Source organism: Adiantum capillus-veneris, chromosome 25, assembly GCF_014529385.1.
Source record: "Adiantum capillus-veneris isolate H3 chromosome 25, ASM1452938v2, whole genome shotgun sequence".
In the NCBI taxonomy this organism is placed as follows: Eukaryota; Viridiplantae; Streptophyta; class Polypodiopsida; order Polypodiales; family Pteridaceae; genus Adiantum; species Adiantum capillus-veneris.
In genome coordinates this window covers 46,727,015-46,745,213 of record NC_140955.1, presented here as the reverse complement: position 1 = coordinate 46,745,213, position 18,199 = coordinate 46,727,015, and the positions used below count along the sequence as shown (strand labels likewise).

General features: G+C 44.1%; 1 protein-coding gene across 1 annotated transcript in view; it reads left to right on the top strand.

Moving 5' to 3' along the window:
* The window catches only part of LOC147424826 (malonyl-CoA decarboxylase family protein), a 59,849-nt gene that overhangs the window by 17,915 nt on the left and 23,735 nt on the right, over window positions 1-18,199 (top strand). The window contains 4 exon segments of the mRNA XM_086499676.1: window positions 16,425-16,483; window positions 16,577-16,654; window positions 17,848-17,931; window positions 18,010-18,188. Of these exon segments, the coding sequence (XP_086355802.1) occupies window positions 16,425-16,483; window positions 16,577-16,654; window positions 17,848-17,931; window positions 18,010-18,188 (400 nt within the window).

The following is an 18,199-nucleotide window of genomic DNA, read 5'->3' as shown; positions in this document are numbered from 1 at the left end:
ATCAAGCTTTTAATAGCTCAATAGTGGTTAAGCCGTAGGCAAGCCCCGTAGGACTCCACTACTAAGACCATAGCTCTCGATGGTGATGCCCCGTTAACTGCACGAAGGCAGGCGCACCGCAAGGCTGAAAAATCCCTATTCTACTTACTCACAGGCAATTAATAATACCAACCATTTATAGCTAGCTTGAGGACCTTCTTGAGCAAGAAAAGAGAAACCTTGTGCTCTGATACCAATGTAACATTTAATAGCCTAAAAACTTGTGTGTAGCGGAAATTAGCATGAACATAGTGGGCATTTCATTAGAATAGATTCCTAATGAGAATTACAAGAGTGCTTGGGTGGCGAGAGCAACAAAAAGCATAATACCTAGTTAGATAGCATGAACAAGACTTTCAAAAAAGAGAAATCAAGCTATTGACAACGGTTGAGGACCGGATTTGCATGGAGCCGGTCCCCCCTCCAAAAGGCTTTGTATTATGGTTTCTTCCATCAAGAGAGACATTGTACAATACAATTCTTTGTGTTCCTTCAAGACTAGCTAGTGCAATGAAGATGAAAGCTTCATGCACTAAGCAAAACACTTATCAAACACAACTTTAATTCTCCCCGGTCTCAGACCCAAGACCTCACACACCTTCGAAGATGGTGAGAGCTAGCAAGGTATGAGAGTAGATTGAGAGGAAGGAGTAGTCTTACGAGAAAGATGTACATCTCCTCACATAATCACTCATATTAGCATAGCTTAGCTTAGTAATTAGCATGGTAGAGGAGATGAGCATGCATTGAAGCTTGGCTCTTGGTTGGATTTGCATCACAAAGCCAAGAGTTGTTGGTGTAGGCCTCCCTTCTCGCAAGCTTGGAGTAGGTGGTAAGCTTTCCATTAAAGCTTGAGAAGGAGAGAGTCTTCTTTGCTTCACACATGAGATTGTGTGAGTGTGTGTGTGATAATGCCTTGCAAAAATCAGCCCCCTCTCTCTCTCTTGGTCGACCCCTCTTGCTATTTGCTCATGCTCTACTCTCATTGGACCTCCCCAGGCCTAGCCAATGGTAATTAAGAAGTATAAGTGATAGCCTTCTGACATGTGTCTCCCTTTCCCCTTTTGTGAGAGCTTTAGGTAATTTAATAATTCAACTAAACTCTCATTGGACTCCGTTGCCTCCTGGCCAATAGGAATCAGGCAACCCATTGGGCTGCTGAATGCTCATTGGACCCCTTGGGAGACTGTCCAATAGTCTTCTAGAGGACTTAATTCTCATTGGTTCTTTTATTGAGTGTTTTTAAATTAATTAAACTAGATTTACTCTAGCCTAATTCTCATTGGTCCACCTCCAAGGCCATCCAATAGGAATTGGGTATACCTTGTGGGCATTTGGCCTAGGGACCTGACATGTGTCCCTCATTTCCTTTGTGTAAAGGGAGCTTGTGTGTGTGTGTGGCTTTCTCTCTCATCCCCTACAAGCAAGGCTCGCCCCCTCCTAAGTAGGGATTGTAAAGACTTTTTTGAGACACACAAAGCATCCAATTCCCCCATGGTTGACCTTTGGACACAACCTTTGAATTTTGGAACCTTAGCATTTTGGAAGTCTTAACGGGCTGAACCTTAGGGTCTTTTGAGCCCATTGTTGCACATGGCTCTTTTGCAGATGCCCCCCCCTTTGGATCCCTATTTTCCCTCCTTTGGATCCCTACTGTGGCCGGTCTGCTAGCTTAACCAATATTCTAGCTTTTTCTCCCCTGGCACTTCCCCATATTAAATGATCAGTTTAACATGAGAAAATCATTTAGGAGAATTAGATATTGATTATTATGACACATATGTGAGCATTTGTGCTGCATTGTGATGTGCCAACCACTGAATGATAAATATTCCTTATTTATGAGTTTTTTCTAGGAAACCAACGACTTAGGATATCAAGAGCTCCAATTTGGAATGAGACTCCTTATTGGATGAGATTCTTCTGGGAAGCCAACGACCTAGGAAATTAAGAGCTCCAATTTGGAATGAGAAAACTGATTGTCCCTCGGTTTGTCCCTCGGAAATATTGGAGCTAACTTGAGTTGTTTTGCAGATATACGGTAATCGTGGACGATTACTTTCTTTCAAGAAGGGGGGATGCCACAAATTGCTGACGTGTCAAGCCACTAAAGAACGGAGCCAACTTGTAGATCCCGGACGAGGAGCTGAAACCCTAGAAGAAGCAGCAGAAGAAGTTTTATCAATTTGCAGGTCCCCGTCCGATGGACACAAGTGACCTAAAGGATTATATAAAGTAGGACCACACACACACACTATTGCGTAGGAGTGGGACAGGAGAGTATGGACGTCTGAATTTTCCGCTGACATGTTGACGTGGCACAGATTTTCGGATTTTGCACTAATTGTGCTGACGTGGCACCTGTACGGATTTCGGTGAATTTTGCTGGGCAGCTTTTATCGCCAGATTTTGAGGCTAGATGCTTTTGAGTTTAAAGCTTTTCATGAAACTACTTTTCATGGCCAAGGGCCTTCCAATATGAGCCAAGTGCTCATTCTTTGGCACGCTCCTGTGGAGGTGCAGAGTCTAGAGTACCGACGTTGTACTGAGTTCAAGCAATATAAAGAAACACCAAAAGGGGCGCCAAGGTTTGGGGCCAGTGCTCTCTTGGGGTGGAATTTCACCACTCCCTGTCTCGTGTGTCGTGCATCTCTTTCAGTTCAGTTATTATTTGAAGTGCTTAAAGTTGTTCAGTCTGTTCTTTTTCGTTGGCACGTGTTTCCCGTCCCCATGACGAAGAAATTGAACCCAGAAGAACCTAGAAAGTGTGGCCAAGGTGCCTAAGCAGAAGCGGTTAGAGTTTTAAAAACCTAACTCTACCCAACTTATGGAGCACCAGTTGAAGGGGCCAAAACCTAAAAAGACAAAAGCTTGAACTCTAAGGCTGAAATCCGTAAATCGGCTGAGCTGCCACGTGGCATTGCAGTACGGATTTCCGCGATTTTCTCTAGCTGAGTTGATAGTTTTTGCGCAAGGCTTTTGGGTATGAATGTTTTTGGATTTGATGCTTTTGGGGCTCTGCTTTTGGGCATCCCTTGTAAGTTTATACGTGCCCAGAGGGCCACTTCTCAGGGAGCATCTGGATGTAGTCTCTCCAAGAGAGTTGGACCCTCGAGGAGTTGTACCTTTACGAAGTAATAATTAAGAAATATTGAAAGGGGCATTAGTCTTTGGGGCCAGTGCGTCTTGGCTCAGAACTCTACCGTGCCCTAGCGACTCTCCTTTATATCTTTATTTAAGTTCAATTCAGTTATTTGCAGTTTGTGTTCGTTTGTTGCTATTGATTTCTCTCTTGGAGTGTCCAAACATGTAAAAGTGATTGATGTCTTTGTAAAAGCGTTGGATTGGTGGAGTCTAGTGCATGTATATAGAGTCAGTGTCTAATCAAGAAAGTTTCTGTCCTTTGGCTGAAATACCAAAAGGGGCGCCAGTCTTTGCGGCCAGTGCATCTTGCCGCGGAACTCCTCGTGCCGTGTCGACCCTCCTCTTTTCTCTCTCTCCCTCAAGTTTAGTGATTTTGCAGTTTTGGTTTGTGTGTTGTTATCGATTTCTACCAACTGTTCTGAGGCCTAGTGACCTTACCCTCTGTCTAAGCACTACTAGATTGAGGAAAGTTAATATTTGCAGCTGCATGCAGAGCGTTTGTAAGCTGTCGTGTAAGATATGTCAAAGGGACATGGGGATCCATCATTGCTAGCAATCTAAAGATCTCAGAAGTGTATATTTTTTCTGTCTAGAGAGAGAGAGAGAAATGAAATATTATATTAAACGTCTTCAAAGGCCAAAATGACCTATGAGACCAAAGTAATACAATCCTTGTGGATCTAATCCAATGTCTGAGTACAAAAATAAAATGAAATGAAGTAAATTGAAAGACTAAAACTAAAAGACTAGAAAGTCAGACGGAAAATCATCATCTCATCATCATCCACGCCCGTGGATGCCCGGCATTGGGCGTTGTCCGAGAAAGTATTGCATCCGTCGCTGAAGAGAGAGAGAGAGAGAGAGAGAGAGAGAGAGAGAGAGAGAGAGAGAGAGAGAGAGAGAGAGAGAGAGAGAGAGAGAGAGAGAGAGAGAGAGAGAGAGAGAGAGAGAGAGAAATGAAATGAAATGAAATGTTATATTAACGTCTTCAAAAGGCCAGAATGACCTATGAGACCAAACTGATACAAAAGTGGTGAATCTGTTACAATGTCGGGGTACCTTAGTACTAAAGTACTAAGTGTGAAAATAAATGTGAAAAACTAAATACAAAGTATTAAATAAACTTCTTAGGAGCATTCTGGGTGTCTGGCTAGAATGCTTCTTATCCTTTGTTGTAGTCTCCTCCGGTGAAGTGTGCTTCTGCATCTCGGTCGTGGTCGTCTCGATTTCCTAAGCTCAATTGCCCTGTCAATGAGGGTGCCTTTGGTATGAATGTGGGTACTCCTTTGTGCTTGCTGCTGGCCTCTTGCTTCTCCTTCCACTCCTGCTTCTCTCGATCCAAAGAAATCTGTGATCTGCCTCTGAGGCTGTAGTGCTCTTTGTCTTCTCATTAGATTATCCCCGTGCCGATGTAGTTCCAGTAGTAGGTACAAACCTAAGCATCTTTGATCTTGGTATTGCATGACTCTTTCTAGAGGTCCAAAGCCTTCTTTAAATAGGCAATGGAAATGCCCACGTATCTCATAGTATACGGTGCAATGGCATATGTAGTGTAATTCTGTCTCTGGCTCCATTCCGCATAACTTGCAAATTCTGCTCTCAGGTGGGATTCCCCTAAATCTGCCAAATTCAATTTCCAGCTGGTGTGAGGATGTACGAATCTGACCAATAGCACATCTCAAACCATGAGACAGGTGGGTATCCATGTAGCTCGGGCGAATCACAAATCCATCTTCAGATAGCTATAGGAAGTTTTCTTTGTAGTCGGCCATCTTCGTGCCCAATTCTTGTGTAGGATCTACCCATGTCCTCTTAGTATCCAACTGTATAAGATCCTGGCGGATGATTTTATTAATCTCCGTTCATGTAATTTCCAGTGATGGAGCCTCAAGGGAGTATTGGAAGGGGGGTAATCTTTCCATATTGAACCCGTGTCTCTGAAACCACGAGGACAATTGCGCATACCAGCATGATGTATCCCCTTTCATTGCTAATTGTCGAGAGGATTCGAGGGCCAGTCTAGTATATCGGCAATTATTTGTATACCACAAACCATGTATAAAGGACACTGATCTGGTGAGAGCTTCAATTTCTATCGGAGGGGCAACTAGTTCCTCTCGGATGGCGTGTGGTACGGAGGCCTTGGGTCTACTCATTCCGGAAATCATAGATACCAAAGGTCTCTCCATTGACTTCCAATTATCCTGATCCACAGATGGTCCCCAAATCTGGACCCCATAAAGCATAGCCGAAGCCACCACAGTATCAAAGAGCCAAAGTTTTGTTCGTGGTTCCTGAAACTGCACTTGTGAACACGTCCTCTCCAACCCTCCCAAGGCCGCAGAGGGTCTGGACAATCTAGCATCCGCTGCTTTCTTAAGAGTAAACTTTGGTCCTGCAAATACCGCACGAAGGTATGTGCATGCATCTGTGTACTCTACTGTATCCTGGCCATATGAAAATGTAGGTGCCGATCTCCTAACCCACTGCGGTGTGATGTTAAACACCATAACTTTGGTTTTACCCAAGTTTACCGACAGTCCACTGTCCTCCGCGAATTTATGTAATGCATCTAGCTGCTTCTGCATTCCATCTGGTGATTCTGCTATCAATACAATATCATTTGCATACAACAACAAAGGGATCCATGACCCTGCAAGTTGAGCACCTGTGTCACCCTCTCTATCAATGTAATCTGATACCTCATCTACGTACATACCAAATAAAGTAGGGGACAGTGGGCATCCCTGCTTTACTCCAACGGTGGAATGAACAATGTCGGAATCCCCTTCTGGAGTACGTACATAACCAGTTACTGACCCGTATAAGGCCATGATCCCCCAAATAATCTCTTTGGGGACCCCTAACTCTTGCATCCTGCGCATCAATCTGGCCCTTTGTACTACAGCAAAAGCTTTCCGAAAATCCACAAAGCAACAATACATCCTTCTCCCGCTTGCTCTTCCTTCCTCAATAATGGCTCTAAGCGTAAGAATATGATCTAAAGTGGAATAACCCCTCCTGAATCAAGCTTGTCCCGTTGCCCTTATGCCCTCATTCTCTGCCCATCTACTCAATTTTTGTTCATAAATGGATGCATACAGTCGGGTCAATGTGTGACCTACCATAATGGTACAGTAGTTCCCGGGTATCATGGGATCCCCTGATTTGAAAATAGGTACGATAGTAGATAATTTCCAAGATTCAGGTAATCCTTCACACATGATCCGATTAAACAGACGAGCAAGGACTTCTGAAAGTAGATCCCTGGCATGGATCAGATGTTCTGCTACTAAACCATCATGATCATATGCTCTTCTTGTCTTCATCTTATCAATGGATTTTTTCACCATTTCTGTAGTAAAGAAAGTACTAGTAGCAGGGCATGGCTCTAGTGGATCTGGTAATGGAGGCTGTCCAGATACCATATATAATGATGTTACATATTGACCCCAAATCTCAGGAGAAGTAATCGTCGGAGGCGGTGAGTGCTCGTGAAATAAACGCCAGGCCTCATGTGAGTCCTGACTCAAGAAGAGCTGATATAAATCCTTCTCCAGTTTGGCTAAGAATGCCCTTTTCTTGCGACGTACTATACACCGAAGAGCAATCCGAGACTGCTTATATGTGATGATCCCAAGTGTAAGCTCTTTCTGGACCTGGGTTCTCGTCTCTCTGCATTCATCGTCATACCAACTGTTTTGAGGCATGTTCCCAGATCCTCTCTTCTGATCAGGTTGAGTATGTGGGTATGCCTCTTGTGTTGCTCCATGTAGTATCTCTGTTAACTGAGAAGTAATCTCCTCTACAGTATATACTGGCTCGGCTGCCCACATCCTATTATAGATCTTTTCCACATAGACTGAATCAGTCTCTGGCGTGAAAGCATATCTTGTGTGTGTCTTCTTCCTTTGTGATTGAGAGGGATTGTATTGGAAGGAGATTGATAGGGTGAAGAGAGCATGATCCACTGCAATCCCAAGTGGTCTGGGTCCCACCTTAAAGTCCTGGATACTAGAAATAAAGCTTGGTGAAGTCATGACATAATCCACTGTACTGGCCCCATGTCTGTGCGGGAAGCATGTGAATCCCCCAGATAAAGGAAAATTCTCTAGAGCATTAAGTATGGCCAAACCATGTATAGTTGCCATCTCCATGAGATGTCTCCCATATTCAGTATGTTCTTTATCCTTTGAGTTTCTAGTGAGCCCCCTCTATGATAGATCCACTTCTCTGAGCATTTCCTCAGAAGTATCACAGAATACTGCTTGAGAGTTGGCCGTTCTGGCATTAAAGTCTCCTAAGAGAACGATGTCTCCATCTCTAGAGAACTCCCATATGTCATTATTCAATATGGAGAAAGGGGACTGTCCTTTAGGTGAGGAGTAGACTGATGTACTTGGAGGGAAGTAGCATATAGCGATATATAGAAATCTACCTATCTCGGCTCTCATTCTCACCCACATATACCTTGCTTGCTCATCTTTCCTTATAATATGTAGTAGTGGTTTCAGCTCCTCTTTAAATAAGATTGCTACTCCTCCTGAACCCCGGCTACCCCGTAGAGATCTCTTGTCTGGTCGACCAGCTGTTTCCCATAAATAACCCTTCACATGTGGCATAAGCTGTCCCGGTATCTGGTGTGTCTTTGAGTAGAAAACTATGTCTCTGTCCCTAAAGCTGTCTTCGAAGGCACCTACATGTATCCTATATGATCCATTACAATTCCACGCAGGTATCCGGAGCGTCGCCCCATAGGTCTCGCACCGTCATGATGAGCGCTTTTCGAGAACCACTACTTTCCCTCCTCTATAAAAGGCGATTTTCCCCTTTTCTCTTGTTGCCCTTATCTCTGGCATCAACTCTTGCATGTGTGCCACTTGTGCCAATGTAAGGTCATCTCCGAGGAAAATACCGGTTTTCTTAAGAGTTGGCCTCTTCTTTAGAAATTCTTTCCTTGTTTCTATATTCGGGAAACGGAGAATAAGTGCCCTATCCTTTACGTTTCCCTTCTCATCGATTCCTTTCTTGCCCACTCTCCATGTACTTGTGTGAGTAGGCTCTGTGATGCCCATGCGTTGTAGCAGTTGCTTCACTTCTTCATCTACATTCTCTTTGTCTTTGACTCCTGTGACCCGCACATGCAGAGCCCGATTCTTCCTTTTCTGCTCTTCCTCAATGGTCATATTAATAATGGTGGAGGAAGGTGTGGTCTCGGGCATCTGGGCCTTCTCTTTCTTCGCATCCTCAATCCATTTCTGTGCTTCATCAACCTTTTCTTGTGTCTTAAAAAGACGTTTCGCCCATGAAGATGCCGTTTTCGATTTCTGTTCATCTCCTTCCCGTAGAGCTTTCATCTGATCCTTCATGTCCTCGAGCTCCTTCAGCACCAAAGGTTGGTCTTCTCCCTTCTCCTTAGTTGTAGATTTGCAAGCCGCAAGTTCTTCTTTTAGCTCCTCGATTATTGCATCTTTTTCCCCCATGTGCTTTTCCATATTTGTTCTCCATGCTTCAAAACTTTCTACTGCCTCATCGAGTTTCTTTTGCATAACGCTTTCTGTTACATTTACTTCGGCGTTGATTAGGTTTCTTAATTTCGTTCTCAAGATCTGATTTTCCTCATTCTGTATCCCTTGGATTTCTCTCCTTAGTTCTCTCATCATATCTCCATACATGGAGTTCTTGTAGCTCTCAGCCCTCGCGTGCATTTCCTTCCTTATGTCATCCCTCATATAGTTTAGCTTTGATTTGAGCATCACCTGGACCTTCTCTATCATTAGCTCATCATGTATCCTGGAGGTTTTCCCAACTCGTGAGGATCCTTGCGATAGTACAGTGTCTCTGTTTCTCCGTTTAAATGTAGCTGTTGTTTTTTTTTGGGGTGGTGTAGTTGTCTACACCCGGCCCTTCCCCTTTGGTAGGCAAATCCATTGAACCCGAGACACAAATGTGGGGTAGGGTACTAGGGTACTAGGGAGAGGTACTGAGAATAGGGCAAAACTTAAAAGTTTAACTTAAAACTTAAAAGGCTCTAAACTTTAACGTTGGAGGTACTACGCGTAAACAAATGCAGGGGCGCGCGTAGGACAGGACCTTCTACGCGTAGAAAGTCTCTCTACGCGTAGAGGAGCTTGTAACCAACCCTAGCCTACACACAGGCTCACATCCCTCTGCTGCCTTTGCTTCGTCCCGTAGTGCACGCCCACGTCCACGTCCTCCCTTGCTGCCGCCAACGGCTGTTTGTCGCATCTGAGTTGCCTGGCTCTAGCGCGTGCCATTACACTAGCCGGGCACCCATTTCTGCCCCTCTGCTGGCCTCGCTACTTCTCTTACTGCGGCAACAGAGACAGGAGAATGTGCACACACACACAGACACAGAGAGAGAGAGAGAGAGAGAGAGAGAGAGAGAGAGAGAGAGAGAGAGAGAGAGAGAGAGAGAGAGAGAGAGAGAGAGAGAGAGAGAGAGAGAGAGAGAGAGATGAAATGAAATGAAATGTTATATTAACGTCTTCAAAAGGCCAGAATGACCTATGAGACCAAACTGATACAAAAGTGGCGAATCTGTTACAATGTCTGGTTACCTTAGTACTAAAGTACTAAGTGTAAAAAGTGTGAAAATAAATGTGAAAAACTAAATACAAAGTATTAAATAAACTTCTTAGGAGCATTCTGGGTGTCTGGCTAGAATGCTTCTAATCCTTTGTTGTAGTCTCCTCCGGTGAAGTGTGCTTCTGCATCTCGGTTGTGGTCGTCTCGATTTCCTAAGCTCAATCGCCCTGTCAATGAGGGTGCCTTTCGTATGAATGTGGGTACTCCTTTGTGCTGGCTGCTGGCCTCTTGCTTCTCCTTCCACTCTTGCTTCTCTCGATCCGAAGAAATCTGTGATCTGCCTCTGAGGCTGTAGTGCTCTTTGTCTTCTCATTAGATTATCCCTGTGCCGATGTAGTTCCAGTAGGTACAAGCCTAAGCATCTTTGATCTTGGTATTGCATGACTCTATCTAGAGGTCCAAAGCCTTCTTTAAATAGGCAATGGAAACGCCCACGTATCTCATAGTATACGGTGCAATGGCATATGTAGTGTAATTCTGTCTCTGGCTCCATTCCGCATAACTTGCAAATTCTGCTCTCAGGTGGGATTCCCCTAAATCTGCCAAATTCAATTTCCAGCTGGTGTGAGGATGTACGAATCTGACCAATAGCACATCTCAAACCATGAGACAGGTGGGTATCCATGTAGCTTGGGCGAATCACAAATCCATCTTCAGATAGCTGTAGGAAGTTTTCTTTGTAGTCGGCCATCTTCTTGCCCAATTCTTGTGTAGGATCTACCCATGTCCTCTTAGTATCCAACTGTATAAGATCCTGACGCATGATTTTATTAATCTCCGTTCGTGTAATTGCCAGTGATGGAGCCTCAAGAGAGTATTGGAAGGGGGGTAATCTTTCCATACTGAACCCGTGTCTCTGAAACCACGAGGACAGTTGCGCATACCAGCATGATGTATCCCCTTTCATTGCTAATTGTCTAGAGGATTCGAGGGCCAGTCTAGTATATCGGCAATTATTTGTATACCACAAACCATGTATAAAGGACACTGATCTGGTGAGAGCTTCAATTTCTATCCGAGGGGCAGCTAGTTCCGCTCGGGTAATCGCGTGTGGTATGGAGGCCTTGGCTCTAATCATTCGGGAAATCATAGATACCAAAGGTCTCTCCATTGACTTCCAATTATCTTGATCCACAGATGGTCCCCAAATCTGGACCCCATAAAGCATAGCCGAAGCCACCACAGTATCGAAGAGCCAAAGTTTTGTTCGTGGTTCCTGAAACTGCACTTGTGAACACATCCTCTCCAACCCTCCCAAGGCTGTAGAGGCTCTGGACAATCTAGCATCCGCTGCTTTCTTAAGAGTAAACTTCGGTCCTGCAAATACCACACCAAGGTATGTGTATGCATCTATGTACTCTAATGTATCCTGGCCATATGCAAATGTAGGTGCGGATTCTCTTAACCCACTGCGGTGTGGTGTTAAACACCATAACTTTGGTTTTACCCAAGTTTACCGACAGTCCACTATCCTCCGCGAATTTATGTAATGCATCTAGCTGCCTCTGCATTCCATCTGGTGATTTTGCTATCAATACAATATCATTTGCATACAACAACAAAGGGATCCATGACCCTGCAAGTTGAGCACCTGTGTCACCCTCTCTATCAATGTAATCTGATACCTCATCTATGTACATACCAAATAAAGTAGGTGACAGTGGGCATCCCTGCTTTACTCCAACGGTGGAATGAACAATGTTTGAATCCCCTTTTGGAGTACGTACCTAACCAGTTACTGACCCGTATAAGGCCATGATCCCCCGAATAATCTCTTTGGGGACCCCTAACTCTTGCATCCTGCGCATCAATCTGGCCCTTGTTACTGTATCAAAAGCTTTCCGAAAATCGACAAAGCGACAATACATCCTTCTCCCGCTTGCTCTTCCTTCCTCAATAATGGCTCTGAGCTTAAGAATATGATCTAAAGTGGAATAACCCCTCCTGAATCTAGCTTGTCCTATTGCCCTTATGCCCTCATTCTCTGCCCATATACTCAATTTTTGTTCAAGAATGGATGCGTACAGTCGGGTCAATGTGTGACCTACCATAATGGTACTGTAGCTCCCGGGTATCATAGGATCCCCTGACTTGAAAATAGGTACGATAGTAGATAATTTCCAAGACTCAGGTAATCCTTCACACATGACCCAATTAAACAGACAAGCAAGGACTTCTGAAAGTAGATCCCTGGCATAGATCAGATGTTCTGCTACTAAACCATCATGATCATATGCTCTTCTTGTCTTCATCTTATCAATGGCTTTTTTCACCATTTCCGTAGTCAAGAAAGTACTAGTAGCAGGGCATGGCTCTAGTGGATCTGGTAATGGAGGCTGTCCAGATACCATATATAATGATGTTACATATTGACCCCAAATCTCAGGAGAAGTAATCGTCGGAGGCGGTGAGTGCTCGTGAAATAAACGCCAGGCCTCATGTGAGTCCTGACTCAAGAAGAGCTGATATAAATCCTTCTCCAGTTTGGCTAAAAATGCCCTGTTCTTGCGACGTACTATACGCCGAAGAGCAATCCGAGACTGCTTATATGTGATGATCCCAAGTGTAAGCTCTTTCTGGACCTGGGTTCTCGTCTCTCTGCATTCATCGTCATACCAACTGTTTTGAGGCATGTTCCCAGATCCTCTCTTCTGATCAGGTTGAGTATGTGGGTATGCCTTTTGTGCTGCTCCATGTAGTATCTCTGTTAACTGAGAAGTAATCTCCTCTACAATATATACTGGCTCGGCTGCCCACATCCTATTATAGATCTTTTCCACATAGAGTGAATCAGTCTCTGGCGTGAAAGTATATCTTGTGTGTGTCTTCTTCCTTTGTGATTGAGAGGCATTGTATTGGAAGGAGATTGATAGGGTGAAGAGAGCATGATCCACTGCAATCCCAAGTGGTCTGGGTCCCACCTTAAAGTCCTCGATACTAGAAATAAAGCTTAGTGAAGTCATGACATAATCCACTGTACTGGTCCCATGTCTGTGCGGGAAGCATGTGAATCCCCCAGATAAAGGAAAATTCTCTAGAGCATTAAGTATGGCCAAACCATGTATAGTTGCCATCTCCATGAGATGTCTCCCATATTCAGTATGTTCTTTATCCTTTGAGTTTCTAGTGAGCCCCCTCTATGATAGATCCACTTCTCTGAGCATTTCCTCAGAAGTATCACAGAATACTGCTTGAGAGTTGGCCGTTCTGGCATTAAAGTCTCCTAAGAGAACGATGTCTCCATCTCTAGAGAACTCCCATATGTCATTATTCAATATGGAGAAAGGGGACTGTCCTTTAGGTGAGGAGTAGACTGATGTACTTGGAGGGAAGTAGCATATAGCGATATATAGAAATCTACCTATCTCGGCTCTTATTCTCACCCACATATACCTTGCTTGCTCATCTTTCCTTATAATATGTAGTAGTGGTTTCAGCTCCTCTTTAAATAAGATTGCTACTCCTCCTGAACCCCGGCTACCCCGTAGAGATCTCTTGTCTGGTCGACCAGCTGTTTCCCATAAATAACCCTTCACATGTCGCATAAGCTGTCCCGGTATCTGGTTTATCTTTGCGTAGAAAACTATGTCTTTGTCCCTAAAGCTGTCTTCGAAGGCACCTACATCTATCCTATATGATCCATTACAATTCCACGCCGGTATCTGGAGCGTCGCCCCATAGGTCTCGCACCGTCATGATGAGCGCTTTTCCAGAACCACTACTTTCCCTCCTCTATAAAAGGCGATTTTCCCCTTTTCTCTTGTTGCCCTTATCTCTGGCATCAACTCTTGCATGTGTGCCACTTGTGCCAATGTAAGGTCATCTCCGAGGAAAATACCTGTTTTCTTAAGAGTTGGCCTTTCTTTAGAAATTCTTTCCTTGTTTCTATATTCCTGAAGCGGAGAATAAGTGCCCTATCCTTTACGTTTCCCTTCTCATCGATTCCTTTCTTGCCCACTCTCCATGCACTTGTGTGAGTAGGCTCTGTGATGCCCATGCGTTGTAGCAGTTCCTTCACTTCTTCATCTACATTCTCTTTGTTTTTGACTCCTATGACCCGCATATGCAGAGCCCGATTCTTCCTTTTCTGCTCTTCCTCAATGGTCATATTAATAGTGGTGGAGGTAGGTGTGGTCTCGGGCATCTGGGCCTTCCCTTTCTTCACATCCTCAATCCATTTCTCTGCTTCATCAACCTTTTCTTGTGTCTTAAAAAGACGTTCCGTCCATGAAGATGCCGTTTTCGATTTCTGTTCATCTCCTTCCCGTAGAGCTTTCATCTGATCCTTCATGTCCTCGAGCTCCTTTAGCACCGAAGGTTGGTCGTCTCCCTTCTCCTTAGTTGCAGATTTGCAAGCCGCAAGTTCTCCTTTTAGCTCCTCGATTATTGCATCGTTTTCCCCCATGTGCTTTTCCATATTTGTTCTCCATCCTTCAAAACTTGCTACTGTCTCATCGAGTTTCTTTTGCATAACACATTCTGTTACATTTACTTCGGCCTTGATTAGGTTTCGTAATTCCCTTTTCGAGATCTGAATTTCCTCATTCTGTATCCCCGGATCTCTCTCCTTAGTTCTCGCGTGCATTTCCTTCTTGATGTCATCCCTCATATAGTTTAGCTCTAATTTGAGCATCACCTTGACCTTCTCCATCATTAGCTCATCATGTATCCTGGAGGTTTTCCCAACTCGTAAGGATCCTGGTGATTGTACAGTATCTCTGTTTCTCCGTTTAAATGTAGCTGTTGTTTTTTTTGGGGTGGTGTAGCTATCTATACCCGGCCCTTCCCCTTCGGTAGGCGGATCCATTGAACCCGAGCCACAAATGTGGGGTAGGGTACTAGGGTACTAGGGTGAGGGACTGAGAATAGGGCAAAACTTAAAAGTTTGACTTAAAACTTAAAAGTCTTTAAGCTTTAACGTAGGAGGTATGAGGACTTTCTACGCGTAGATAAATGCAAAAAAAAAAGAAGGGGGGGTGTCGGGGCACGCGTAGGACAGGACTTTCTACGCGTAGAGGAGCTTGCAAAGCGGTTCAAAGCTACGGAGGCACCTGCGCTCAGCAGCCCGTCAGAGAGAGACCTCGCGCTGCAGCAACAGTGAGGCTGATTGAGTTGCAGTTGGTGGCGCAGCTCGCGTAGCTGGTGGTGCTGCTGTGTGAGAGAGACCTGCGCGCTGCTGCTTACAGAAACCTGCGTGCGCTGCTGGAAGGAACCTGCGCGCTGTTGCTTACAAAGACTTGCACGCTGCTGCCCGCCATCTTCCCTTCATGTCTCGCAGGCTCGAAGAGGTTGGCTTGCTGAGAGAGAGAGAGCAGTGGAGTTCCGTTCATAGATGCACTAGCCCCAAAGATTGGTGTCCCTTCCGGTATTTCTTTATTGATTGCTGATAACAAATGTACAACTCCCCAAGGGTCCAACTTTCCAAGACTACGTCTAGATTCTCTCCGAGAGTGTGGCCTCAAGGGTCCTTATAAACAATAAAAGGGATGTTCAAAAGTAGAGCCCCAAAAGCATCATGTCTTAAAGCTAACTCTCCAAAAGCTGGCACAAAACTTGCCCACTTGCTGTCCGTAAAAATTTGCCATGTCAGCAGCTGATTCCGCAATTTACGGGGCAGCCAGTCAGGTCAGCAGCTTTATGCAATTTTTGAAGTCCTCTTAAGACTTAGCCTTTTAGGGTTTTAGGCCCCTATATCTTGGAGCTCGGGGGCATCTCCTAGCTCTAACTGTCTCAGCTTGTTGTAGGGTAACCCTTGTCTATGTCAGTGTGACGGGTGGTGGTAGGGTTGTGGTCCTTTGGAAGAAGTCTAAAAGCTGTGACTGTCTGCCACCCTGTGGTGCCGTTGCAGGTGCCAACAGTGTCTCTCTATGTCTATGTATCTCCACTAGAAAACTGCCAAACTGGTTCTGATCTTTAGACTCCATGATCTGTCGTACGGTGGGTTGTCCTGTGAAAAGAGTGTCTTATCTGTCTCTGATACTCTCATATGCTCTACATCTGGAGGCGAAGTGCTCCTCGTCCTCAATCACCCTCTCTGTGCAAAGCTGGCAAAACCTCTTAGCTCGGGGGGTATGAGCAGCTCTTTCTATCTCTATCTCTAGCTGGTGTGATGATACTCGGAGCTCTGACCAATCGCCACTCGTGAGATATGTGGCATGATGTGTCCATTCAATGTATTCTAAAGGACCCCTCGTCTAGCATGGTCAAGAAGTGCGCACTGTAATGCAGCATCTTCGGGGGAAGAGGTTATCTAAGTGCAATCCATGTCTGTGATTTAGAGCTGCCACAGATCCTGTCTGAGTATTGTGTCCCTCTCACTAAAATTCTAGAGGGAGAAAATTTTGTAGACTTTAGAGAGATATCTACCAGGATAAAGAAATCTGTTTTAGAGAGAGAAAACAGTCACAGAGAAAACTAGGCCAGTGTAGAGAAAATTTGCATTTTAGACTAAGGAGAGAGATTCCAGAGAGAGAGAGAGAGAGAGAGAGAGAGAGAGAGAGAGAGAGCTAGTTTCGAAGAGGCGGATTCTTCTAAATATGTTTGTGGTTTGGGAGCTTGAGGCAGCATAGTGTTTACAATAATCTTGCTTCCCTCAGTTTATTTCATACATAATGAAATCTATCTTCCTGCAGGAGAGCCTCTCAATTTTATTGAAGTAGCTCTTACAAGGTCCATACTTGGCTCAATAAAGGTAATTTGATAAGGTTCAGCTGCTTTGCTACTTAGAAGTGGAAGTAACATATATAATAGTGATAAGACTATCCATTACATGGTTGTATTGTAGGATGTTCTTTGGAATGAGACACCTATGCCGGAACATGAAGCTACAACGGCTCTTTTCTATTCTATATCATCCACCCAGGTACTGCTTGCTTTGTGTAAATGCTTTTGGTGTGCACAGAATCTAAATTTTTATTTTAACTTTTGAACAGTTAGTCAGACTTAAATAGAGGCCACTTTCCGTGTAATACATGCATACGTACGACTATACGGGCATACGTATTACATATATTTTTGGAAAAGGAGCTGGAAATGTCCTCGAATGGTTGTGAAGCTTTTGCTTTTGTGTCCAAGATCAGTCTTTGCATCACTTTACACAGTCACCAAGAAGATGTAACTGGCTACCAATGCTTTCATCTCCCCTGGGACTCCAACATTTATCAATCATGAAAAGGGCGCCCTCCATTATGGCTTTCCCATGTCAAAACTCAAGCCTCAACCATTCTGTTCAAGACCTTCCTGGAGGTTCAAAAAGGGCCTATACTTATGTATGTATGCCACATGTATGAATTGCATGTCTGGATCAATGAATGTAAAATGGATGCATGTGTACATCTACGTATGTATTATGTATGAATATATGCATGGATGCATATATGTTTGATCATTGTGTGGGTATACATGTTCTCTGCTTGAGAAACTTACGGAAGGTTACAAAACTTGTGAAAGCCCTCTCGAATGTTGGAAAGGTTGACGTTCTTCCACTAGCTTTCAATTACGTGGTCTTGAACTTAAAGGAACTGGTTTAAGTTTTCAACTTTGGCTCTCTTCGGGTCTGTTATGACTACCTGCTCCAGTAAACTTCTACATAATTATGCCGTTGTTTCTAAAGAAGCCTCTTAGGGCAATGTTTCTAGGTTTGAGACTGCTTTGTGGACTTCTGGTTTATTTTTCATGATAAACCTGGAATTAGGGCAGATATATCACCCTTTTTTGCACAAAATTACAGCTCATATCTGGTCAAAAGTCAAGCATTCAAGCCATTAATCGCTTTGTGAGGGTTTAAGCTCAAAGTTTGAATAATCACCTAACAGGTGCTGAACACTCACCTTCTTTTTGAGAGCCCAATCCACTTTTGGTTTGTTGCTCTTTCACCCTCTTTATATCGCTCTGAGGATATATACTCCCTGGTCCATCCACGTACATAGAGCATGTAAGGACCAGTGGATCACCTGGGAGCCAAAAAAAGCAGTTCTTTCAAACTAACTCTCTTTTTCTTTTTTCCCACTGCCTCAGAAATAAATTATTTTGTAGTAAAAGCTTTGAAATGATCAGCCAGGTCTTGCAGGTATAAGTTTGGGGAAGCTTCTCATCAAGCGTGTTGTCAATGTGCTACAGCAAGAAATGCCAAAAATAGAGGTGAGTTATCTGTTTCTATATTTTGCTCAGCAATCTGAAAAATACTTCAATGCTAATGTGGATGCTTGCCTATAACAGAACTTTGCTACTCTTAGTCCAATTCCTGGTTTCATGGCATGGCTTCTGGCTAAGCTTGCCTCACAACTTCACTCTATGTCCTCTGGCACAAAGCAAGAACAAGAGGCTGGGCATATGGATGTATTGAAAGAAGACTTTCTTTATGAGTGGGAAGAGATCTCATTGTTAGGATAATGTGGGTAAGAGTGAT